The sequence below is a fragment of the Psittacula echo genome, assembly GCF_963264785.1.
Source record: "Psittacula echo genome assembly, chromosome: 9".
In the NCBI taxonomy this organism is placed as follows: Eukaryota; Metazoa; Chordata; class Aves; order Psittaciformes; family Psittacidae; genus Psittacula; species Psittacula echo.
This window is the reverse complement of record NC_137745.1, coordinates 1770796-1797421: the sequence shown is the minus strand read 5'-3', so window position 1 is coordinate 1797421 and position 26626 is coordinate 1770796. Positions and strand designations below refer to the sequence as shown.

General features: G+C 45.9%; 1 protein-coding gene across 8 annotated transcripts in view; it reads left to right on the top strand.

The window, feature by feature from the left end:
• CADPS (calcium dependent secretion activator) overlaps positions 1–26626 on the top strand; it is a gene marked incomplete at its 5' end in the record, with an annotated part of 213435 nt that overhangs the window by 90113 nt on the left and 96696 nt on the right. For all 8 annotated transcript variants that reach the window (XM_080625195.1, XM_080625194.1, XM_080625193.1 and 5 more), the window contains 5 exons: positions 9349–9460; positions 13354–13493; positions 15506–15572; positions 24038–24146; positions 25219–25431. In XM_080625195.1, the coding sequence (XP_080481321.1) occupies positions 9349–9460; positions 13354–13493; positions 15506–15572; positions 24038–24146; positions 25219–25431 (641 nt within the window). The remainder of the gene's footprint in view (positions 1–9348; positions 9461–13353; positions 13494–15505; positions 15573–24037; positions 24147–25218; positions 25432–26626) is intronic.

Below are 26626 nucleotides of genomic sequence, written 5' to 3'. Positions count from 1 at the left end.
GACATTCGTAGTTCTGTAGCTGGTTCAGAGGAGCATCTTTGGCCAAAGGAAACTTTGATTGGCCTGTGCTTGGCATTACAGTCACTCTGTACAAGAAGCGATAACGACCACGGATAGTAAATGCACACAGACCCGTTTCATGAATGAAACTAACTCGTGCTGTATCCAAAGCAGATATACTGGTGAAGCATATGCAGTAGGCAGCCCTTATAAAAGAAATTATTCTTTCAGCTCAGGCCTCCCGGTAAAAGGTTGCTGGGTTTACATTTCTGCTTCGTCTTGCTGAGCTTTTCTCCTCTAATTGTGATACCATAGTATAAGCAAAAGCACAGGGCATTTGAAAAGCGATTGTCATTTAAATCATGCTAAGTAATCACCCTACTTATTTTCCCTGTTCATACCCCGAAGACGGTGGTGAATAACACTGCTATAACCTCACATACAAACCAGCCGTGCGATTTCTGCAGTGAAGCACAGCCTGGGGTGAAGCCCGCTGGGAGGAATGTGTGGTCCTGGGCGCAGGGGCTGAGGCTGGGTGCAGGCATGGCAGAGGGACATCTCTGGGGCAGGAATGCCATCTCGTGGCCATAAATAGCTACTATGTGGTTAAATCCATCTCTCATCCCTCCTTACAACTTCCCAACACTTCCCCTGCGTATTTAGCTGTGCTCAGGAAACAAACCAAGCGCTGCATTTTCTGTGTAGCCAAAATCATCCGGCTTTGGGTTCCTAAAGCTGTGCTGTGTCGGCCTCAGCAGCTCCTCTTGGCTGCGGTGCCCTGGCAGCTGAGAGACGTGGCGCTGGCACAGGAACGGGGTCTGTGGGGACTGTGTGTGAGCCACAAGCAGAGCAGGAGCAGACCTTCACACGCTTTGCTTTGCCGCGGGCTCCGTCAGCTTTACCCTGTTCCTTCTGCACCTTGTGTGCTCAGTCGCAGATGTGATGCTCTCCCAGACAGATTTCTCTCTCAGCCGGCAGCCGTAGCGTTGCCGTAGCCAGTTTGAGGATGTGGGAGTTGCAGCTCCTGGAGGGAGAGATGGTGCCTTTCGTCAGCTGTCGGGTACTGCTGGCTGCATGATGTTCAGCAAGATGGTGTCTGCGTGCGTGACACTTACATTGTGTCTGCGAGCTGGGCGAACACAAACTGGACAGCCCATGAAATGCTGGAGGTTGGAAGACATCCTTAGCTGCTGGTAGGAGGAGCCCAGACCCACAGGGACATGCTGTCTCTGATCACCTTGTTGATAATACCCTCGTGCTTTCTGCAGTTGTGGTTTTGGGTGAATGAACACCCTTTTTCTAAGCAAAATAACTACTAATGGTGGGGGGTTTTGTTATTTTTTTAGCAGAGGGAGCGTTATATGCTCAGCAGGAATTGGAATGTCACAGGAAACAATTCACTCACTCAGCCCTTGGGTTATCCCATTAGCAGACATCAGTGCTCCATGCAGAGGCTTTACATAGCTCCAGGGGAAGGCAGGTACCACCACTGCCTTCTGTGCGTGCAGGGATCTTGCTGATCACCTGCATAGTACCTGCATTGGTGAAAGCAGGTTTTACTGTCAGTGTGAAGTCTACGAGAAAAGCAAGGAGAAATTGAATCTGTTTGTGCTGCCACTCACACTTCAGCTCAGCTCCTCTGAGGGAATGGGACTAAAAGGCTGTTCTGACAGCAGAAAGGGAGGAGAGGAAACAAATGTGAACCAAAATAGGGCACATTGTCAGTCTGTGTCTGACCACTTTGGTTATCCTGTTCTGAAGGTGAGTAAACACATCAGACTTTAACCATGGAAGGAGCCCTAGTGGAGGCTCAGCATCTCTTGGGTATGAAGATGTGTTGCAGATGCAAACCATTCTCTCAAGGCAGAGTGGAAAGGTACCTACCTTAGACCTGAATGGTATTTCCTAGCCCAGGACATTTTTGCACGAGCAGAAATGTAGAAGATTTTCTGCATCTTTATGTATGCTTTGAGATTTTCCTTTCAGATCTTGTGCACTTGCAGCAGCACCTCCAGCACCCCTTCTTAGCAATTGGAAATACAGGAGTGCTTTTAGGGCAGGCTTCATTTCATCTGCTTGCTGCCTCTAAATTAGGATGAGGCAAATTAAGGCCTAACTCCACTGATTATTAATTGGATCTCTCCTTATTACAATAGCAGGAGCCTAAGGCAGGTGACACGGGCACATGTACATGGTACTACAGTCCCCTAAACTTGTGTTTTTCCACAGCTGTGATTGGTCTTGTGTCTCAGCATTCTCTCCTGATAGTTAAATCCTTTCCTCAGAGACACAGTTCCATTTGAGGCCCCCTGCAGCATGTGAAATCCAAACTCAGTCCCACAAAAACCCACCAAATGAATTCAATGAGTTGCTGTTTGGTTGGTGGCTGGCTGCTGCTGTGGGAGGAATGGACACCTCTTGTAGTTCATCCACAGCGTGATGCACTTGTTGAATGCTGCAGAACAGTGCTTCCTTCTTTGTTTGGGGGCTTTACTCAGCACCTTGCTTTGTTTCTAGATCACCTTTTACCTTTGAGCAATGATATCTCTTGAGGTGGTGCATCGCCCACTGGGTTATGTTTCTTGGAAGAACTCAGCTGGTTTCAGCCGAGGTTTGTAGTCCTACTGCAGTAAGTTGCAAACCAGTTTGTAACGACCCTTAACCCAGCATCCCAAACTGGTTGTGGTTTATGGGACCCTGCGGGTCTCCAGCTGTGTGACTCAGCCTGTGGGTTTTCTTGGAGAGCCTAAAACACAGCTTGAATCCTTCTGTCGCCTTTGGGTTTTTTTCAAGTCTCAGACACAAACCAAACCCCTATTACCCATTGCCATTACCCATGGGAGCTGCAGAAAACATATATTCTCCTGAAGGCTTTGGCATGCCCTACTTCTTTTTATTACAGCTTTGTGACCCAGCTGGTGCAGGTGTGAGCACTGCTTCCAAAGAGGAGTGAGCTGCCTGCTTGTGAAGGGCTCAGCACGAGGCATCCTTGTCTCAGTTGTGTCATTCCTAGAAGTTCACAAATACCCATTTCTGATAATGAAATGAGCATTTTCATCCTGGTTGAATTACTGCCATCCCTGCCTCATGTTTTGCTGTTGAGATGAGAAAGTCTGTGTGTGGTCTGTTATAATGAACTGCAGCTTCTGAGTGTGGGCAAGAGAAGTTCAGAAAGATCCTGATAACCTCAATGCTGGTCGTCAACCCCTATTTGATATCTTTGAAGGGCTGGTATATGTAAAGCATTAGAGAATATAACAAAAAGCTTTCCGGCATGCTTCTTCACATACACTTAACTGTTAAACAAACTTAAAAACTGTATATTTTCCTCCTTACTTGTATATCTAGAGATACATACAAAGGAAACAGACTTTAGCATTACATTAGAGGAAGAGGTGCACTGCTCCATCAGCTGCATGAAGGTGGGTTAGCTCAGGGCCTGGTGTGCTGCTTCTCTAACTTTTGTTTTTCTCAGTGCTCAAGCTTTGGGCATACATGATTTATGGCCCAAGATTTAAGGCTGTTTCCTGGAAAGGTCTCTTCTGGGAGGAAAGGAATAGGAATGAAGAGCAAATACCATCATTTGTGAGGCAGGATTTCCGGGTGACCTAGACCAAGACTGTACATAGCATTTCAGTCTCCCAGCAGTGAAGTGGGATTGGACCTCTCCATCCTTAGAGCAGGATCCAGCTCCAGCAGGCACCACACTCGGGTACTGCAGTCAGCTGAGAAACCGAGGCTGGATTAAAAACATCCCACCAGGTGAAGCAGTGACCCAGCGAAAGGTGACTTTGCTGATACGTGTCTCCTCAACATAGGAGAGTAAGACACACAGGCAGTGTCCTATAAGGCTGCTGTCTGTGCCGTTCTCTTGATGAGCTTCCCTTCACCAGCTTTGGAGGGACACAGACACGCTGGTGTGGGTGCTGGCAGAGTCGAGGTGAAGGATGTGGATGAAGAGCAGTGCATGGAGCACAACCCTTTCCTGCCTGCACCAGCAGCTCATGAAGGAGGCAGCCAGAATGGTCCTTGAGTTCCCAGCAGATCCCATCCCAGGACAGCAAGGGAGGTTGAGTTGGCCTTGCAGATTTTGTCCCACACATGGTCACATCTACTAAAGGTCTTTCAGATGGACCTTCCTGCCTCTGTGGGCAGCTGTCTGCTGCAGGAAGGTGGGTGATGCTGGCTAAGGGGGCTGTGTGCAGGGATGGGATCAGCTGCACATTCTGCGTTCCCAAGGATGTGCTCCTGGCGTGAAAGGGGACAGGAATTGCTGCTGATTCCATTACATCTGAAAAACCACACTGAGCAGGTGGCTTAATGAGCTACTGCAAATCTGACCAATGTGCAGCAGTATTGTTCTGCAAGGCTTGTATACTTACACAGTCAACTTGTGGGAACAAAGCAAAAGGACAGCATCTCCCTGGGCATGCCCCAGGATATTGCTGTGTACGTTGAGTGTGATGGACACGTGGAGTGAACTGACCAAGGGAAGAGCATAGCTCTCCGTGAATACACATTTTTACTTCTATTTTCTGGGTTTTTTTCATGTTTATTCCACACAAGCTGGCAAGCAAACCCATTTCAATAACTGTATCTGGAGAGGGAGAAAAGGCGTCCTCTGGCAGTTCTGAAGCCCATGAGAACCGGTCATAGATCATGTTTAAATGTCAACCACGCCAAAAGCACATCACTTTCCAGCTGCTCCCATGTTAGCCTGCTGACGGGCCGAGCTGCTTAAGAGGGCTGATTCACAGCCCAGCAGTATAACACAGTTGTGCTTGTTCATTATTTATAGAAATCATGGGCATCGATGTTCTGGTTAGATCAAGTTGCAAGAGCAGTGATGGAAGAAGGGTTAGGGTTTCAAATCAGGCAGGGACGAAGCAGACTTGCTGGAGACCACAGTACAGGAACTTAATGCATTCTCCTGAGTATTGACTTGTGTATTCACTGATGGGAAAGTCATGGGTGCTAAAATTCCCTTTAGGGGAGCTTTACACACTAGAAGTGAAATGACTAAGTCAGTATCGCTGAAGGATGGACAAGAAAATCATTGGTTAGGCCACAAAAGTGGGATATTGTGGAGAAAAACAGCTGGAGTCAGAGACCGTGCTGCCTGGTTTGATGTCATATGCGAGTGCCATCAGGACAAGGACTCTTGCAGGGTTTAGCTCAAGCCTTATTCATATCCCTAGCAGTTTCTTACACTCTGTAACATAACAGTGCCTTGGCATTTGAATGATTTTGTCTTTTTGGCTATATAGTAATTTATGACTTTATAATGGCTCTGTCTGTGTTTTGGTAGCACTCAAAGGCTACAGCCAAATATCAGGATGTAAAGCACTTCACATTCGTAGGATGAAGACTCTTGTTTCTGCAGTGTTCTTATGGCAGAAAAGGGTAAGAGCTTGGTACAGCAGCAACATGAGGATCCCAGGTGGTTTTATTTGTTTTGTCTGTAAGCTGGGAATGTCTGAGTAGCATCAGCCTGAAGCTTTGCCAGAAGATCACCAGGGGCATATCTCATTCTCTGGCTGTTTGCAGTTAGAAGAGTTTAGCCTGCTCATCGTAAGCTTGATTCCTAACTATAAACCCTGGAGACACAAGCAGGTCCTAACGATATCACTGCGACAGCAGAGATACCATAAACAGGGTGATAATTCTAGCAAAGTCCCTATGTACAGGAGCATTTCTTGGTCAGCTCCAGGCTTTGGGATAAACTGGGCAATAACAAATGCTGGGCTGAGGATTTAAGTGGGACGCAGATAGTTGGTGTGGTTCTAACTGCCAGAAGGTACTGTCAGGATTTCCCTGCTTGTGGTCTTCTGTTCCATGTATATATGTAGATAGACGGATGGATGGATGGACATTATTTGTCCTTGTTTGCAGATGTATTATTGCTGTGAAGTGTCAGCATGAGCTGTGATATGGGGACAAGATAGCGTGGCTCCTTCATGCGAAGATTTGCCCAGAATGGGTCCCAAGGCACTTTCTGAGCGCATAAACTCCTGCAGTGATCACCTGCTTAATGATTAAATATGGGAACAAAACCATTACGTGGTTAGTTGCTCCGAAGATCCTAATACCTAACTACTGTCCACAGCTAATTTTCTGAACAATAATTTAATACACAGCCCAGATAAACCACGTACTTAGGTTGAATACAAATGATGTTTCAGTGACATGCATTATGGCCTTATGCTGAGCATCACTATGGCAACTAATGACATCACCACAGGCTTCAACCTGCACAAAACCCAACTTCGAAGGGTCTCTGTTGGCTGAGATCTTTTCAGGGCTTTTGGGGGTATGAATATGTAAGCACCAGCGTTGTCAAGGGTTTGCTATGTATGTTTACTGTCATTTGAAACATTTATTCCCTTTGTGGTTAATGTTGTTCTCATGAAGGAAACCTAATGAAAATTACTGTTTGTATTTGGTTAGTAACATTTGTTGATAACATATGGTCTGGGAATGCTTCAGCAAATAAGAGCTTTTTAATAGTAAACAGAGATATGAGTTCTATAAAGCAGATGCTGTCAAAATACACAGCGTAAGGTTGGATATTTTCTTCCTTTCGCCTCTTACCCAAAGCAAGATTATCTTCCTGCCTTTCCTGCTGGTGACAACACAGGTTTTTAAAGAGAGAAAACATAACCTGTGACCTAAAGCTGCAAATAGAAAATAAGGTTGTTTCTTATGCTTAAAACATTTATTAGGTAGCTGATGGCTCACACATGGAAAAGGTAGAACATTGAGGATGTGGCTGGACCTGTAGTGCTGTAGATAATTTAAGCCTCTGTTTCCTGACACTGGTGGCAGTTTGATGCATCATCATAAAAGATGAAATACGTGGAACAGTGACACCAGGAGAGAAAACTTGAGAGCAAAGCTGCCAAAGAAGCTGAGTTTGTTAATCAGCTCTGCACTGAACACACTCATTTGCTAAGTTCAGCTGGACAAGATTTGCTCAGTGAAGAGTAAAGCACAAACCCGTACCTTTAGTGTGCAGGAAGGAGTAAATTATTGTTTCCAATAACCTTCCAAATGCAAAGCCTGCTGTTTGGTATTTATAGAATCATAGAATATTTAGGGTTGGAAAGGACCTTAAGATCATCCAGTTCCAACCCCCCTGCCATGGGCAGGGACACCTGACACTAAACCATGGCACCCAAGGCTCTGCCCAACCTGGCCTTGAACACCGCCAAGGGATGGAGCATCCACAACCTCCCTGGGCAACCCATTCCAGTGCCTCACCACCCTCTCAGTAAAGAATTTCTTCCTTAGATCCAATCTAAACTTCCCCTGTTTCAGTCTGAACCCGTTACCCCTTGTCCTGTCACTACAGTCCCTGAAGAAGAGTCCATCCCCAGCATCCTTGTAGGCCCCCTTCAGATACTGGAAGGCTGCTATGAGGTCTCCACGCAGCCTTCTCTTCTCTTCTCTTCTCTTCTCTTCTCTTCTCTTCTCTTCTCTTCTCTTCTCTTCTCTTCTCTTCTCTTCTCTTCTCTTCTCTTCTCTTCTCTTCTCTCTTCTCTTCTCTTCTCTCTTCTCTTCTCTTCTCTTCTCTTCTCTTCTCTTCTCTTCTCTTCTCTTTCTGTTTAAAGAATATCTAGCCACTGGACCACATGTCATCTGAGCCTTTTCTCAGTCACTTCAGGGGAACTGCATTTCTTCAGCAGAGCATCTAGTTTGAGGACAATGTAGAATAAGTGTCATTAATAGCATGAGGGTGAACAGAAGTTGCTAGTGAGATATGGTATAATCTCTCATCTGACTTGCAGTATTCTAAGTTGCAGTGTGTGTTCCACCATGTTACTCAGAGGAGTTGCTCATGCCACGCTCTTGGTTTACAAGCAGCACCTTGTCTGTAATTATTCTTCAAGCTTGCTTGTACACTTTGCATGAGGTTTGAAGTGTGATGAATTTTCAGGGTATCTGGGAACAACACAGAAATCTAGTTCACAATGAATTTTATATATATATATATTAAAAAAAGGACAAAGAGAACAAAAAATGAAAAGAGCAATTTTATCTGCTAGTTTCACACTGGTCCTCTGCACGATCAGATGTTGAGGAACATCTTCCTTGCAGTGGTGAGCTCTTCCCTAGTCCTCCCTCTGCCCTTTGTCTTTGGCTGCCCTCTTCTCTGCTAACAAGGGCAAGTTTGGTTTTAGGGATGCTTTGCTTCGCTCTGTCTGGAAGTTTCTGTCTGGCTTAGTTTTAACTTTCTAAGCCACAGAAACAAAACTTGAAACACAGCTGTGAAGCCTCAAACATGACTTTTTACCCCTTAGTGTAGAAGGTAATTTTTTCTCTGCTGCTTTTGAAATTGTTTAAAGCTTACAAATAAGCATCAGTTCAAGTTCCAGTTAATTTTTGCTCTGTGATCCTCTTCAGTCTGTGCCAGTTTGCCAGAGGGGAAGTTTTCCTGTATCTCAGAAACCTGAAAACAGGTGACTGATTTGATGTGTTGTTCTGAGTGACACCACTTGTGGAGGCTCTTCAGGAGCCTATTGGAAAAGCCTATTAGGGTGTTGAACAGGCGTAGTGTGTTTCACGGGTTTCTTTTCCCCACTGTCTCTAAATCAACACTGGCTGCTGCATAACGTCTGGGTATCTTTAAGAGAACCCCATGAGGATACCCGCCAGCGCAGGTCAGGACATTGTGGGTGTCACCATTCATCCTCCATAATGCTCCTTTCCATGGAACCAGCCAGGACTAGAATACAAATAGTAGATGGTGGTCTCAGGTCTTGGCTCATTATGTAGTTGGAGAGGTGGCCACTTCCTGGCCACTGCTATCCCATCCCAAAGGAGCTGGTGTCCTGCTCTGCAGTCCCAGCAAGCAGATTACTCCAGACGTAATGGCTCGAACATGACCTGGGCTGGAGGGCTGGGCTGGGATTTGGAAGAGAACCCAGGTTAAATTGGGGTTTCTTCAGAGAAAGCAAACCTCACTACCAGCCTGGAAAGAAGAGGTCAATCAGACCAGAGAAGAGCGGGAGCATGAGCAGTTACAGATATCCTGGGTGCAGATGTCCTCAATCCTCAACTCCTGTTGTGGCTATTATAGATTGTCGCTGCAGGAGACATACTGTTCTTTCTAAATAAAAAAGTTCTCTTAAATTTTGCTTCACACTGCTCTCATTTTTCCCCCCAGAGAACCATCATGGGTTTTCCAAACGTCTGTCCCACATTTCCCAAAGAAGATAATTAATACCCGTATCAATTAGCCAGCCCAGCCACTTTGGCTTGTGCCACGCAGGACATTTTCAGCTAACCATTGCATGCCCAGGCTGTAGTGCTGCTGATCTGAGCATCTCTGTGTCCTTGTTTTCACAGCTGGGGCACCCAAGGAGACTTCACGACAACACACGCGCTTCCTGCAGTGAAGGTGAAGCTGTTCACGGAGAGCACGGGAGTGTTGGCTTTGGAGGACAAAGAGCTTGGGAGGGTAAGATTTTGAGCTTAATAATGCTTCCTTCTGGCCTTGCTTTTCTAGAGAAATCTCTCCTGTACGGAAATATCCTTGGAGCACAACATGCTCTGCTTTTTTGCCAAGCTTCAAGACGGGGGAAAAGAAAGCTCTCCACTGCTGTAAAGGAGTGCATCTCGCATGCTGTCTTTGTTGTGAGTTTTTAATGGCAGCATTTCAGCTGGCTGTGCCTGCACTGAGCAAAGGCAGAGGATCTTGTGTGTGATATTGGCAGTCCGGAAAGCCTTAGAAGTTGCTTACGGAAATGGACATTCCTGAGGCAGAAAAGGGGATTATGCTGAAGCAAAAAAGAAAGGATTGAAGTTTGGCAAGAGAGTGTTAAGCTGCTCTCCTATCTGCTGAGCAGCCGGTGCACAGTTTGAGCATTTGAAAGCACTGACTGTGGTACTCACTGCAAAGGGCTTCAAATCCTGGCTTCCCCTGGGGACTGTGACTGAACCGGTGGTTTCAGAGGGGAGTGAAACATGGGCACTCATTGCTCCCATCAGCAAAGAGCTCACATTCCCAGGATACTGGCCACAGAGCCAACCTTCCCACACCATCTCTACCCCTCAACTGTGGTCTCTAAACCAGTGCCCGTTGGTGACCCTCCATTGCGGCAGCCCACAGCTCCAGAATATCTGTGGACAGCACTTTTCTGTGGATTTGGGACATTTCAGTTAATCTCCATCGATTTGTACAGTTTGTGTTGGCCCCAGGCATGAGTGGCAGCAAACTGCCTGCCATGCCTTCCTCAGCTCTTCAGCAGCATCAGCGTGGTGAAGGCCCCATGGAAATCGGTTCAGGGTAAGAGAGGCTGCGTCTCCTGGGTCACAGTTCAGCATGGCCTGAGCAATCTCCAGGAGCACGCTGGGCTCTGTCTGCAGCACACCTTGTTCCCTGCCCTGTCTCTGTGGCTGTAGACAAGAAAGCCATGGTCAAGAAACCCACTGATCCCATGGCAAGCCCAAATACAGTATTTCCAATTGTGGACTAACCCATTGGGATGTTTCTTGCTAACTCCATGTCTGCTTGTGCCTTAACACAGGAGAGTCTGCAACAGAGTTTTTCCTAATTAATGTGGTTTTGTGTTCACCGTGTTCATACAAGTGCCAAATGTTCTTTCAGGTCCTAGTTTGCTGTTGGTTGAATTTCTCTCTTTATGGTGGAGAGTGCTGCACATGATTTTTTGTCTCATATAATTTATGTTCATTTTAACTGTGTTTTCACATTCATGTAACATCCTTTGTTATTGCACTTGAGAGAGAGAAAAGCAAAGCTGCCCCTTCTTTTGTCCTATCAATCTTGTGTTCAAAGAGAGACACAGCCCTTTGGATTTCCCTCATCCACACCTTGGTCATTCCTTTCTCCATGTCCTCCTCCTCTTCTAACAAAGGGGATGACCACATCAGGCTGCAGTACCCCAGCTGGAGACCTACAGTTGCTTTGCTGCACAGCATCATAATATTTTTCAGGATTATTTTCAAAACCTTCTTCTTCAAACAGCTCACTACTGCTGCCTTTATTCACTGCAGCATGCTGAGCAGAGCTTTTCACCCAGCCAGCCACGATGCCATTCAGGGCTTTTCCCCCTGAGTGGTTACACTCGGTGTAGACCCACTTGCTTTGTAAGTCTTGTTTCCACTGGCAAGCGTGAGCAGTGCTGACTTTGCTGGTCTCGGGAAGCAATTAGCTAGGCATGTTGTTCTGAGAAAGATGTCAGGGCCCAAAGCAGCCCCTGTTGCCCTGAAACGCTGATGAGCCAGCTCCACTGATGCGCTTTAATTCCTATCCAGCGGGAAGCCATCCCTTGGCCCTGAGCTTCTGCAGGCTGAAGGACATGGGCCAGCAGCAGCGAGCACGGGGAGCTGGGCAGTGATTTCCCCTGGCCCGTGGCCACCAGTGCTTTCAAATGGCCAGACTTCAAAGGGATACTCAATGTGCCTGGAGAAGCTGAGAGATGACACGTGTCTGCTCAGGCTGCATCAGGATTTCTTCTGTAATGAAATAATGAAACCGGGAGCGTGTTAAGCCCCTGGTTTAGTTGTTGGAGTGGGCACGGACCTGCCTGCACAGAGAGAGGAGGGAAGCAGGTTGTATACACAAGAACACCCATGCTCGCTGCCCTTTGAGAAGTAGCTTTGTGCTCTGCCAGGCCTGTACAATGCCCACTTTCTATTGCAAGTGTTGAATTGGCAGCCAGCCGACACTCCTCATTTCACCAGGGAGAGCTGGAAAATGCTCCCAAGCCCTGAACTGCTGGATGGGCAGCTTAAGGCATGGGAATACATCCTGGCCCTATTGAAGCCAGTGGCAGGGCTCCCATGATTTCAGCTGTGCCAAGACTTCATCTACTGAGAGCAAGGAGGGGAAGAGCCATGAATTGCAACAACACTGAGGAAAGTTTATGCACCTTTTAATGAAAAGGAGTTAGAAATCAAAGTAGAGAGCATCCCAAACACCCTGAGTGGCTGCTGCCTTGCCAAGAGATGCAGTTTAATGCAAGTCTATGTGCTTGAGGACCCCCATGCCTTATATGGGGGTCCTCAGGTATTCCTCAGAGTTTGGGGCCATCTGTGTCTCTAACACCACCCTGCAGGGAGGACTCTCTTTTTGTCTTCAGGATTTGCTTAAATGTGGTTTATCCAAGAGTGATGTAGTAGATGTAGACCAGTGTTGCTAGGTTGTCAATGTAACTAATGATAGGTTCAGATTCCTGCCAGAGAAAGCATTAGTCTAATTCAATAAAAGAAATGATAAATAACGCTGGTGCGTAAGAGTGAAGTTGAGAATCTACTGATGTTAACCTCAGGCTTCGAAAGAGACTTCTAAAATCATTCATCAGAGGACAATAACATCAAGGACATTTCGGTGGAAAACAGTCTTTGATTGTTGACTCAGCAGTAAAGTTGAAGAGCAGAGGAATACAAGATTATGGTTGGGGCTGGAGTTTGGCAGGAGCGTGGACCAAGTGTGATGAAGGAAGGAGTGATAACAAGGGGGAATGCTGCCACTTGTGAAATAATTTGCTTACAGAAAGGTGAATGGGTTTAAAGGAGATTTATTTCGCTACTGGACAGTGGAGACTTGAATGAATTTGTGCTAGGCAAAGTCACCTCTGAGAGAGAAAGCATCAGAAGGGGAATAAGCATAGGAGAGAGGGTTAAGCCACCACGATGGACACATAAGGCAACACCAGGAGAAGATGGTAGTAGATGTGGTGTAGTTCTGGGAGAATAGAATCATAGAATGATTTGAGTTGGAAGGGACCCCAAACACACCAGCCTACCTAAAATGTAACCTACTGCATCCAGTCTTAACAGTAGGCAAAAAATGAAGCCAGCTTCCGCACGAGCTGGTAATAGCAATGGATCAACCACATTATGTTGAGCTTTCTGAGCCCACGAAACAGCACCCCTCACATGGGGAAGTGTCAGGAAGGCTGGAGGTTGACCAAGTTGTGTAGGTCTGAAAATGGGAGATTGCAGTGAGCAACCTCTGCAAAAAAACCTTGTTGCTGGTTTGCCCTTCACATTAGTCCACCATCTCCTCTAGACTGATTTACCTGGACAGTTACAAGTTCATTTATCCTGATCTTTCCTTAAATGATGGGAACTGATAATGCAGTTCTGTTCTGCACAGCCACATGAACAATGGCACAGCAGATATAGGAACCAAAGAATATACGATCTATTCTCGAAATAGTAAGCTGTACCTCAAAAAAGCAATAAGAAGCCATCCTCACTGATGTGAATAGAAATTGCCAGGCTGACTTTCAGGGCAAAAGCAGCTCATCTGATGCGGTTTTGTTCCCCATTAAAACCCGTTTTGTGAATCATTATTCCCTTTAACTTTGTTTTTAATGCTTGCAGGTTGTTCTCCACCCTACTCCCAATAGCCCAAAGCAATCAGAATGGCACAAAATGACTGTTTCCAAAAACTGCCCGGATCAAGACCTGAAGATCAAGCTTGCCGTGCGAATGGATAAGCCTCAAAACATGAAGCACTCTGGGTAAACGCTTGTCTCGCTCTGAACTCAATTTGTTATGGATGTGCACTAGAAAATGCCTCTTTTTGTAAGATTCTGGGAGAGAAACTCTTTTTCTGAAGGTCACAGGAGGTCAAAAGAAAGATAAATGTAAAAATAGCATTAGTTCAGGCATTTATAATGCACTTTCCGTGTTCTCAGCATAGTCTTTTGAATGCATATCAGCCAAACAGTATTCCTCAGTAAATCGCTAGGTTAGGGTTTTTTCCCTCTAAGGAAATAATGGGTGAGCTGCATGCCTGTCTTGTTGAAAATGGTACAGTTTCCTAAGTTATTCTGTGTTTCCCTGTATTGAGTTCTCAGAACCAAAGCACAGTGCACCTTCCGCTTTGAAATACACTCCAGTGTGACTGTCATTAGTTACAGAGAGACACACAGCACAATTACATAGCGGTTGCCTGGAGTCATGATCTGGAAGGTTAAAAGGGAAACCTCAGCTCTCCAGATGGGAGTGTTGGAGGATGTGGGGCCAAGGGAAATCCCTGACACCCACCCCTGGCTTCCACCTTTGTGCCGTGCAGTTATAAATGAAATCATCCTTGACAAGACCTAGCTAACGCCATTGGCAAGGCTTTCCTCTGTTTGCTCTTCAGGGCACAGGATGTGATAAAAAGTAGAAACCGTCCAGGAAGGTCGCTCTTTTGAACAACTCTTTATCTGTTCTGTTCTCGGTGCTATAAAAGCGACTTGGTTTCATTTCTATTTTCATAGTGTTTTGTTAGATTCAATCCATTATTAGATGGTTTGGATCACTCATCTTTTTTTAATTCCTTCTCCTCCTGTCTTCTCTGCTAATGAGATCAGAGCCAGTAGCCACATATGAACTTCAATTTTTCCATCATGACCACAGATACCGAAAGCAAGAAAGGACAGTTCACCCATTGTATTTGTTTCCTTAACCACAGCTCATAGCAACAGGGCTGAGCAGTCCAGGCTTTCCTCAGGCTTTCTGCAACTCACGTTTGATTTGCGAGATGCTGCTTAAAACGATGTGGTTTATAATACTGGCATGCTCTCAGAACTGAGATTGTCTTTCTGCTGATGTTAATGGCACTAATAGGACAAGTAGCCATGTTCATGAACCAGCCAGGGACTCAGTGCAAACATGAGCATGACTTGGGGTTTTGTGGATTAAACACTTACCAGGAATATGCTGGATCTCTTCTAGCATAAGGAACCACGAGCATAACCAAAAAGGAATTGTTTTTCTCTTTATTGAGCTAGAACTGAAGTAATTATAATGATATATAAAACATAACCATGAATAATGTCCTTAGTTCCACTATTCATCTGATGTTGCCACTATTTTTGCCAGTGTTTGTATTACAGCGTCAGAGTGGCCACTTCATCGCAGAGATTAAATGCAATTTAGACACTAATGTTAAAAGTTAATTCTTCCTTTCTAGAAAACAGTAAATTCACCCCTCCTTAGAAATTATTCAGTTTGCTTGAATATCTGTAACCAAGCGATTTCTAGGAATTCACCTTAAGCTGTTCAGCAAAGAGTCCTCGTTTGGTCAATCCAGTGGATACTGGTTTTGATGTAGTAAAGTGTCCTTCTGTTTGGCAGCTCCTCTCAGCCAAATGGTTTTATGAAGGCTTAAAGCAACATTTGGGGGTTCTCTGCCTTAATTCTTTCATTGCGAATGTGTTCTTAACCCACCTGACCATGTCATAGCTATTCGCTGGCGTTCAGGTGCGTCTAAATTATAAGCATGTTGTGAAAGACAAAGAGGAAGGGAGAATTAATACTGTGTAACGTTAAGACTCTGGGAGCTTTTTATGTCACTTTCTTTATAAGTTATTTGTTCAGGCTAGAAATAAACACTTTTGTGAATGTTGCTGAGCTTAAGAGTCTGTAATTACTCCAGCTTGTGTATTAACTCAGCTTCTAGGTGCTCCAGAAAACACACTGAAAAGCAGGAGAAGAGCATATAGTCACTTGTGTACTGAATTCACCTGTTCTTTTCTCCTAGATATTTATGGGCCATTGGTAAAAATGTTTGGAAGAGGTGGAAGAAACGATTCTTTGTCCTTGTCCAGGTAACAGATTTAACTAGAAGTGATCTTAAACTACAACGTGAAATGTTTAAGTCTTTCCTCTGGCTGGTTTTGGTGCTGTGTGATTGATGCTGAGTTGTGGTTCTGTGCAGGGAGTCTGTTAAGTTGTGATTTTTTTCTAAATGTATACATCTTCTCAAGGATATCCCAGTTGAGACCTTTAGCCATGAGTTTCCTGATGGACATGATTACTTGGTGAAATGGAGAACCAATTGTAGTGAGGAATTAATGAAGTGAGGAGGAAGCTCGGTCTGTCTTGGCTGGAGGTACTTGGGTGCACATGCTCCCTTTTGAGCCTCCAGGTAAAACCCGAAGTCCACTGAAATCTACAGAAGCTTCATCACTGGCTACCTGAGTTAGTATATCATTCTTGACATTGATCGTGCCTTCACGTTCATTACTGCCTCTCATTGTCTACAGCTCTCATCGATCATTTTGTGATGCCTTTCTTCCCTTTACCCTATTTCTTCTTTTGACTTTCTGCCCTCCCAGTTTCAGTAGACATGTTTGACCATGGTTAAGAATTTCAAGGAAACAGGGAGAAGATCTCCTCATGTCCTAAAGCAGTCTGGGCAGTACCTGATGTGTTAGATCTTCCCTCCCCTTCCCAAGAGCAGCTGAAACCACTGCATTGGCCACAAAAGTGTGGGACCCCTGTTTGAGCAGCTCCATCTTCACACCAGCCTGATAAAGCCACAGAGTCCTCTTGGATCCATCTCTCTCTCTGGGTTCTTAAGAGTGTGTTGTCTCCAGGTATGAGCATTGTGCAGGGTCCTGTAATGAAAGCAACACAGAGGTGCTCTGATGGAATAATATGGAATCTCACTGAGATCTTGCGCCAGCACAGATCCGAAGTGATCAAGTCAGAGGGTGAAATCCTACTGCTGAGGAAGCAGATCACAGATCTGCAGAGGAGTTGGGGTTTCACCCACGCGTAAGAAAGGAGATGTTGTAATCCAAGTGCCCCAGGCTCCACATTTGGGATGGAGCATGCTTGTGTGCTGGCTTTCCTGTGCTGGTAAGAGGATTCCACTCAGTCCATCTTCACTGTACACTGCCAGCTTCTGTGGTCCTGTATCACTGGGTGTAAACTGGTTGGTTTGTTTTGAGTTAACTATTACTTCAGGTTCAACTGTCTCAGTCACTTAGTTGCATTCCCTGTTTGTCCATCACTGCCAGCCTCCATAGCACTGAACTGTGTGGCAGATAAGAAAATCCATCCTGGGATGTAAAATGTATTTATGTTGTGTGTGAACCATATAAATAGGAGCCTATTTGGAGAGAGCAGATGAATACCTGCTCCAGTAACCAAGTATGATCAACAACGACAGCTTGAGTGCTCATTTGGTACTCCAGAAGGGGTCAAAATGGCAACTGAAGTGGGGGAGTTAGTGCAGAGCAGCCATAGGAGATGCCTCATCCGCCCAAGCACTATATTTAGATTCAGGTAAAAGTGATGGGTTTAGGATCTGTGTAATCCATTCCTAGAGGCATCTGGTTTGCCAGTGCACCCTCTGTGCAGGGACTGGCCAGGTGCTTTGTGAGGTATGGTGCTTGGCACCTCACGGGGCAACCCAGTGCCTTGCAGAGCCAGACCACTGGAAGTAAATCCCAAACTGTTTCCGGGGTAAGAAGCAGCAGAGGCCATAATGAAAGAAAGGCCTTTTGGGAGCATTATGCAGTGACCCTGTTCTTGAGCCGGGATTGAGGGATTGCTTTGGTCTACACGTTTCCTTTATTATGTTCTGAAATGGAGTTTAAAATGCTGAGCAGTCTGTGATCACCTGTAGAGCAGCTACTATTGCTTTTGCCCAAGAGGTACTTCATTCCTGTTAGACCAGGTTCTTGGTCCTTTTTTCCCTATGAACAGGGATTCTGCAAAGAGGAAATCCTATATCCTATCATAGCTTCTCCCTGAAATAAACCTATTGATACCCATATGTGGAAAGGTTTGCAGGTTTGGACATGTATTCCCATGTCTCTTCCAAGGAGTCTTTCTTCCGGCCATTCTATGTGCTTGTAGTAACTTCTCTAGTTTTCAGTCGCTATCTATTCTTCAGCTTGCTGTGGAGTTGAAGCTCTCGGAGTTATTCCATGTTTTGTCATGTTACTAGGTCTGTATTTGTCACTTGGCATATAAGAGCAGGATTTGGCCAGAAAAGCAATTCATTTGAATAAGATGAGCAGACTTTTGCCCCCAGAGAGTCTCTGTAGCCCACCTCAGAAATTCCAGCTACCACTGCAGCTTCTCTGTTATGTTACCGTTTGCTCAACATTTGGTGCAATGTAAAGTGTTCTGCCGTACATCAAATATAAACAAGAAACACTCTCTATGCAGTCCTTCAGATGTAGTTTGAGCATATTGAACATGTCAGCAGGCAATAAAGATGGAATAAAAATACTTTGCTGTCCGTATGTTTGTCATTTGCTTTTCATGCAATGCAAAGGATGGGTGCTGATATGCACAGGGATTGGCAGCCAAGGTGTTGATGTCCGGGATGCTCTGAACTCTGCTAAACTACAGACAGAAAATAACACTCGCAGGAAGGTGAGCTGGCTCCGTTTTGTAGAGAACAGACAAGGAGCAGCCCCTGTTTTGGGAGCTCACTCATCTGCACCAGTCTTCTGCTCAGAGCAGAGCCAAGAGTTGGAGTCCAAAGCATGAAGTCCATTTGGGATATAGTGGTCTGGTCAGTTCCTGACACCGTCAGGAGGACAAGGCTGTATGTTTGGATGGATAATGAAACGTTTCCTCTCTGATCACTTGTCTCTGCTCTTTACCTGTAGCATCTTCTATTGCAGCTCCTCTCCTCCTCTTGGTCCTGTGCCCTCTCCAGCCCCTCTTTCCCCATTTCAGATAGATGCAGCCTCAGTTCCTTCAGTGCTATTGGGTGGTACAGCTCTGCCTTCTGGTACCAGTGATTAAGAAATTCATGGTAATACTCAAACCCTTCAGAACTATTTCAACAAAGCACCAAAGTGCCAAACTGCATGGGAGGCACCAAGGAGGAAGGTGTTGATGGCAGTTTGGCTCTTGTGTTGGTGATGCCTTGCCGGTATGAACAGAGGCTTTGCATGCATGTGTGTATAGAAAAAGGAGCTCTGCAGGGAGGGTTCCCACTGCTACTTGGCTTGTGTAAGCCTGGAGAGAAGAGGAAAGGAGCAATGACTGCCTTGTAATTTGGGTGGAATAATCCCTCGCACCTTCTGTGTCTGTAGCTGCGAGGGTTGTACAGGAGTGGAGATGATTTGTTTGGGTGTAGTTGGTGAAAGCAGTTCCTTTGTGCCATTTCTACAACTGGGCCTGACCTCTCCAGCACGTGCATTGCTGGGTGGACTTGGTTCAGCCCCTCGGGGAAGGTTTGCAGCATGGTATGGCTGGCAAAGCTGGTGCACATGCTCCTCCAGCATGCACCCGTGCGTTCAGAGGGGATAGTTTTCTCTCCAAATGAATCTCAGTCCTCTGTGCACGCTGCCCACCCTTCTCGTAGACACCCTTTGAGATGAGCAGCAGAAGAGCAGAATACTGATTAGATGTAAATTACATGGCAGAGACTCGTTACTTGCCTAATTTTAAATCCTGAGATATGCAGCGTGAAAGTGATGGCAGAATATGGCCCTGAGCTTGGATGGAAATGGTCCACAACATCACAAGGGAGGAAAATGCTTCGTAAAGGCAACAGTAATGCCAGTGGCAGTGGTAAGCCAAAGCAATGGAGCAGTTTAGAGCAAAGTTCTCAGTGACTGGTTAGGAAAGAAAATGTACGTCCATCACAGATGTTAGAAGTGTTTCCTAAGTTGCTATATCAGCTGCCTGAGCACAGCATACACATTTCAGCCAGTTTGCCAATTAGAGCCTTGATTGTGCAAAAGCTGGGATTTTTGATAGCTGGCAGAGCTTGCATTAATTCTTTGCAAAGTCTAATGTGCTGTACTGGCAACGACACTGTTGTTGGTTCTGGTGGGTTTGCTGGTTTTGTGGTGGGAAATATAATGATCCGTAAGGGCAAGTGAATTAATTACGTTGAGATTTCAGACTGAATCTTTTCTTCCCTTGTCATAACCCCATTTCTGTGCTCTGGCAGCATATGGGAAGTAACACTCCATGGTACCTGGATGACATGTCTGCTGAGTAGCTTGAAGCAGTTTTCAGCTGATTGTGTCTGATGGTGTTTGCAGAAGGTTGTTGGAACCAGATCAAATCTCTGCAGATTAAAACCAGTTGCAGTGTCTACGCCTGGGTCTATTGTTCTGGTGACAGACTCCCTGAACTCATTATAATTTAGACTAACAGTGACAGTTCCTGCTTTTAGCAAAACTCAGCTGGCTCTGGATAAAATGAAATGAAATGTTCAGTAACTCCAAATAACCAACAAGATTTGAAAATAATTCAGCAAAATTGCAGTGTGCAAGACCAGCAGTCCTGCACTGTGGTCCTCAAGTCAAGGTAAATGACCCGTAGCTGGTCCCTATAATCATATTAAATCATGTTTTCAGTTAGACCCTTGCTGGGAACTGTGCATAGGTGGTGATTCTTGAGACACCTTGAGTGTTGATGATAAATGCAAACTGCTTGGAGCTGCTGGTTAGAGATGCTTGTTATACCTGGCTATGGTGTAACATGTCCCATCCATACTCATATCGGATGGCTTCCCATCACGCACTCCCTCCTGCTTGAAGGAAGAAGTTAGGACAACTGCTATGTGCAGTTGTTTAGGGCTGAACAGACGTGCTGAGATGTGAAAACTGTTGTTTTCACATTTTCTTCTTTAAGCTAGATCGTTTCCTCTGCTCATTTGTGTCAGGAAAGGGCTCGGGAGGCAACGTACAGCTGCAACCAGAGGACAAAGTCTCCCATCAAAGCAGAAAGCTGTATTACAGCTGGCAGTATCTTAGCACAGTTTCTCTCCCTTGGGACAAAATGCATGCTGTTAATCTAGGAAAGGTCCATTTAAGAATTTAACCCAAGTGAGGCGCTGTTATGTCAACAGTGAGAAAGGGGGAGGCGAATGACTGAGCTTGGAGTGCGAGGCACGACAGTTAACAGGTTTGAGCAGGATCCTAGGGAAAGCGGTGCTCGCTAGAGCAGGAGTCTCTGGTGGAAAACAAGGACAAAGTCAGGACTGGTTAATACACATCTACTGTGTTTATTAATCATTTGGATTATATAGCTGGTGACAGAATATGGTTGAGTGCCAGGAAAGTCAGATCTAATTTAGCAGCTGGGAATAGTGAACTTTGGCATTTGTCTCCCGCTGTCTGCTTCCCCTTTCCTGTATTTCTTTGTCCTTTTTCCCCACTTTCTTTTCCTTCTGTTCTTTCGGCTCAAATAATTTCTCAAAGCTTTTTTTTGTTGTTGTTGTAATGAACCAACCGGGGCAGCCCTGGATTATTTCCCTTCTTGTAGTTTCGCTCAGTTCAGCTTCCTTAGATGCTCCTTTCCTGGCCCTTATTGAGTCCCTGGATGAAATCCCAGCTGCTTTGAGAGTTTGTCCCTCACTGGGCAGAGATTTCTGCTCTGTCTCCCTTCAGCTTCCTCTCTGTGTTTTTCCAATTACTCAAACCATCCATCTTGCCCATCCCATCTGCTCGCTCGCTCTCATACTCAAGCTACAGTTCAGTGTGAGCTCAGCAGGCTGTAAGATTAATTTCTGCTATTAACTGTTTCACTTGTTTGGCCACTTCTGAGCTTCTACAGGAAGCAGGCTCTGTAAAGCACAACATTTCAGAGGACTGGTGAAAGGCAAGCTGCAATCTCCACTTGACCCTACAGTGCTGTTCAGCAGCCAAGCACAGTCGTGACATACCGAGCTTTCTAGAGTCTCATTTTGTCAGGTTTTACTTTACCACTGCTTGTGAATGGAAGGAGCCACTTCACACTGGTAGCCAGGGCACCAGCTTCTTGCCGAGCCCAAGCAGCAAATGCCTTAGGCAGCAGGATAGGACAGACAGGCTGGTGTGCCAGTCCTTGAAGTCTCAAGTTGTTTAGGTGCAGGCGCTCTGCATGGCAGTCAGCTCCTTTTCCAGAGGCCATCAATATCTTGTCTCCTCTTTCCAGCTTGGTCCTGGCCTGTGTCCTGCCAGGACCTTGGGCAACCCTGAGCCTGGGCTTTGCACTTGAGCTATGTGAGTAGGGAAGCCGGCTGAAGTGAGCCCTTATGGGCCCTGGCTCATCACACTTGGTAGACCCACCTGTAGGTTTCTGTTAGAAACCTCTTCTAATAATGATGTAGAACAGCTTCTTCCAAAGAAATCATGTGAATGCTAACAGGAGAGACCAGTTTGTTTTGCTTCTGTCCCAGGATGGCTCTACCAAAGCCTCCTGTCTACATACCTCTTTTATAACTTTTAACATGAGAAGTATAAGCTCCGAAATGCCTATGCGGGTTTCCATACATCCCTGTTATGTTGGTATGGTTGGCTCATTGATAGGGATGAAGAATCTTTTCTGGGTCCAAAGATGAGAGAAATTATTTCACAGAATCATGGCATGGTTTGTGCTGGAAGGGACCTTAAAGCTCCTCCAGCTCCAACCCCTGCCACGGGCAGGGACCCCTTCCACTGGAGCAGCTTGCTCCAAGCCCCTGTGTCCAACCTGGCCTTGAACACTGCCAGGGATGGGGCAGCCACAGCTTCTCTGGGCACCCTGGGCCAGCGCCTCAGCACCCTCACAGGGAAGAGCTTCTGCCTAAGAGCTCATCTCAGTCTCCCCTCTATCAGCTTAAAGCCATTTCCCCTTGTCCTGTTCCTTTGTACACAAAGAGCCTGAAATTCAGACTTCAAGGTCAGAAAAGAAGCAAAACTACTGAATGAATTTTACCTGTTACTATAGAGCACAGAAGAGAAGAAAAACCCATCAGGTGTATTAACGTTTTCAATCAGTGTCAGCGTAGGTTAGCACTGACTCACTTCAGGAATGAAATTTATCGCGCAGTCCCTGGAGTTCGGGCTGTCTAACACGGAGGAATCGAACCCTCACCGCTCGGGTTGGAATCTCCAGCATCTTCCCATAAATAAATCACATTCAAGCGTTTATCCAGGAGGTGGCAGCAATATACTGCGAGTGTGAGCGAACGAGCGCTGCAGGAGCCGTCTGAACGCTGTGCTGTGGGGCACTGGGTTATTTTTAGATTCCTTCGCGTTAATCTTTTTAATTTTTTTGCCTTTTGCTATGCATTCAAAGTTCACAGCATAGAATATGCACTGGGGTGCTCCTGCTATTGGTCTGTTACTTGTCAATCTTTCGTCAGCGCTGGTAGTTTTAAGGAGGATGCAAGATGCTTAAAGCATCACTTTTAGTCTTAACTCCCACAAATGTGTTAATGATAGAGTTTATTCTTAGGTGGCTTTTGGAGCTGTTCCTGGAGGAAGGCAGGGTGCAGGCAGGGCTGCTGGGAGCAGGCTGGCAGCTAGCAGAAGCCCGTAGAGGGCAGCAGTAAACCGAGCGCAGGCTGGGAGATGCTCTACCAAGGGCTGCGTGCCCTGACTTAAATAAATGACATTTTATTAGGAATAGATGCCACCAAAATAGGTGCTGCATGTGTATTTGTAGCAGAGCAATTTGTCTGGAGTTTGAAGGCAAAATGTCCCCAGCCCAGGAGGATTCCAGAATCTCCCATCTTCCAGCACCTCTCCCAACTTCCCCAAAATGACAAGCACGATCCATTGCCACCCACCAGAGTTTTAAAGTTTCCTCCAGAGGTCAAGCAAATGTCCAGACGGATAAAACTGCGTCAAGCATCCAGGATGTGACACAACCTTATAAAGTCATTTGAAATCATTTGACAGTAAATTTCCCTGTGAGTTCCTAGCCTGGGGTACGGAGAATCCTCTCCTCCCTGGATGAGCTCCTCGCCGAGCATCCAGATTGCAAGCACAGGGAGTAGAGCGGGGTCTTGATGCGGCCTGATGGCCTCCTAAAGGCAATGGGGAGCCTGGCAGAGCCCCCGCAGCTCAGTCGGCTTCCGTCAAGAGCTTGACATTGAATGGATCGTGTCATGCAGATGGTACCTCAGAGGAGTGAGAGCTGCCATTTACAGCACTGATGACAACAACTGCCGAGATCAGTGGGATCTTAAGATTGCTTTAATATGACTGGCACCTAGCAATTTAGCTCACATTGTTTGTGACAGGGTGTCACTCTTGCACTTGTCTGGGGATGAATGATAGAGGGTTTTAAAGCACGGAGCTTCCTCTTTCGGAGGAGATTAAACCGCTGTATGTACTGGTGCGGAGAATGAGATGCCTGCCGCAGCAGGGTGTGTGAAGGGAGAGCTTGGCAAAAGCCTGGTACAAAGTTTAGTCTGTCTCAGATGGGCAATGACCAGTGTCAAAATTACCCCACCACCCCAACCCCTGTAAACACCCTGTCAGTGTGCAGCTTTTGTAAGTGCTTTGGATTGCCTGGTGATCCCCCGGTGCCATCTTAGCTTTGTGGTTTTCTTCAGGTTAGTCAATATACATTTGCTATGTGCAGCTACCGGGAGAAAAAAGCTGAACCTCAAGAGCTGCTGCAGCTCGACGGATACACTGTGGACTACACCGACCCACAGCCAGGTACGGGGCTGGTAGCTTGCTGCTGGTGCTCGCCACACTGCGCATGGCTCGCAAGCGGAGCGCTACCCCTTCTTTCTACCCCTGATGCAGCTGAACTGTGATCAGCTTTATTCTAAGTATCTTTGTGTTCAGGCTCATCATTAGCTATGCATGACTTTACAATAAATTGGTCTAAGGAATTGAGCTAGGAGCTGCACTCGAGGGGGGAAAGACTCGTCTCTTCTGGGGAGCCTAAGTGAATTAGACACTTAAATCCCACTGAAATTTGATTGTGAACTAAATGCTCAAATCAAGGAATGATCCTAACCTGTGCCTTCAGATTATATTCCTTAAATAAAAGGTTAGCAGCTGTGCCTGTCTTTATGGTAGCAAATACTCATGGGACTAATCCAGCATTTTTGCCTGCCCCATTTCCTCTCTGACGAATGTGGGTGAGTGCAAGGGGAAGGGACAGAAAGCCCCCTGGTACATGGAGGTACCTGCTGAGCAGTGAGACCTTTCTTCAAGTGGAGGAGCACCACATTTCCTTTATTTCAGTGGGGCAACATGTTGAGCAAGGTGATTCTCACCATGCCCTGGATAATGGTATCCCCAGTGGAGATGAAAGACCATAGCAGGTTGGTTGTCAAGACCTTTATTCTAGGTCAATTCTCATATTAGGGCAATGGGAAGGTGGGTGCTGAATCAGAGCCAAGACAGAAATAAGCACGTCATACAAGCACCTTTCATGTAGCGTTAGCACTGATGCACCCAGTCTAAAGGAAAACTTCCCACCGCATCCACTCAAACCCCATTTTTAATGGGGCTCCAGTGGTGGAACTCACATGGGACCTGCACAGACAGGGCTGTAGGTGAGAGAAACAGCTCCATTTGTGTTGGGGTGTGTTTTAGTAACTGTGATGCAGAGGGTGCTACCTGGGGACCTGGTGGGCTGTACTGCAGGTGAGTTTTGGGAGGGGAATGAGCTCAGCTGGGGATGCACCAGGGGCAGCTATGGGGTGGGAAGTAGGGGGAGATCCCCTTGACGGCTTCAATGCTTCCAAAACTCCATTGTTACTTCCTCTCCTGCCAGGTTTGGAGGGCGGCAGAGCATTCTTCAACGCTGTGAAAGAAGGAGACACGGTGATTTTTGCAAGTGACGATGAGCAGGACCGTATCCTGTGGGTCCAAGCCATGTACCGAGCTACCGGCCAGTCCCACAAACCTGTGCCGCCTACCCAAGTGCAAAAGCTAAATGCTAAAGGAGGAAATGTACCCCAGCTAGACGCCCCGATCTCTCAATTTTGTAAGTAAATAAGTTCTCCCAGAGAGCAGAAGTCTTTGGTGGGAAGATTTTCTGCACTGATGTAAATCAGTTTTCGCACACGTGTTTCTGACTCCAAAGTGCAGGTTTTGTTATCATTAAGCTGCTTTTTACATCAGTGGATCCAGTTGAACTGTGTGTTTAGCGCAACCAAACCCAAGAAACAAAATTCCTCAGGGGACTCGTCAACGAGTGTTTTAAAGTGCAATACTTGATGGAGGAGAGGCTGGGATCTGAGAGCCTGAGACCCAGCTTGCTTTCCGCAGACACGCGTTTCACCCCCACACAATCAACTGCACACCCAGATCAGAGCGATTCATTAGCGCCATTAGCTGTCTATCAAACACATCACGTGCTCAGAACTACAGGTGCAAATCTTGCAAGTATGAAATGCACACACAAAAAGAGGTCTCCTGTTGAATATTCAACTGTAGGAAAGCATATGGTATTTTTAACAGGTTGCTTTGCAGGCCAGTTAGATGTGAATTTAAAGCAATCATCTTTTAAGTCGTAGCTATGCTGCATGTCCTGTGCAGTGATACCCAGTTTGCTTAATTTGAAATTTAGAGCGATTTCTTTTGTCTTGCAAATGTAATTTGATTATAAACCACACGAATGCCTCCCCGTTCATTTTTCCTGAAGGTCTCCATCACTCGTCTGGAGCCCCTTTGTTGTGTAACATGCAGCGATTCTGGCTAGTTTCAGCAAAATGTAAGAATTGGTATCATTAAATGTAAGGAAAATAAGGAAAAAGTGTTAAATATAAGCAAATTCTTCGATTTAAATCAGATTTTAAAATTTCAAGTAGCCTCTATAAAGCCGTGATGGAGTATTTTGTTGTAAGAAACCCAGAAAATCTGCCCCGTGTTTATCAATATCATTCGACTGTCTTTTATATTGGTTTAATTTCTTCATGTCAGTATAGAAAATAACACTGCAAGACATTCACCTGTACTGTCACTGTTATGGCAGAAAACCTCTGCTTGCTGCTGCTTTGTTGTTGTATTTTGTATCCTCCACGTGCTTTGTATATTTTGGACTGCCTTCCACCTTGCATTGCTGCTGCTGTGAGTGAGACGTAGCGTGAAGCAGCGTGGCGAACCTAGAGTCAGTATTTTCATTTCAGTGACCCTCATCCTCTTCATCCCAGTAATGTCCCTGACTTCGGGGGTGCAAG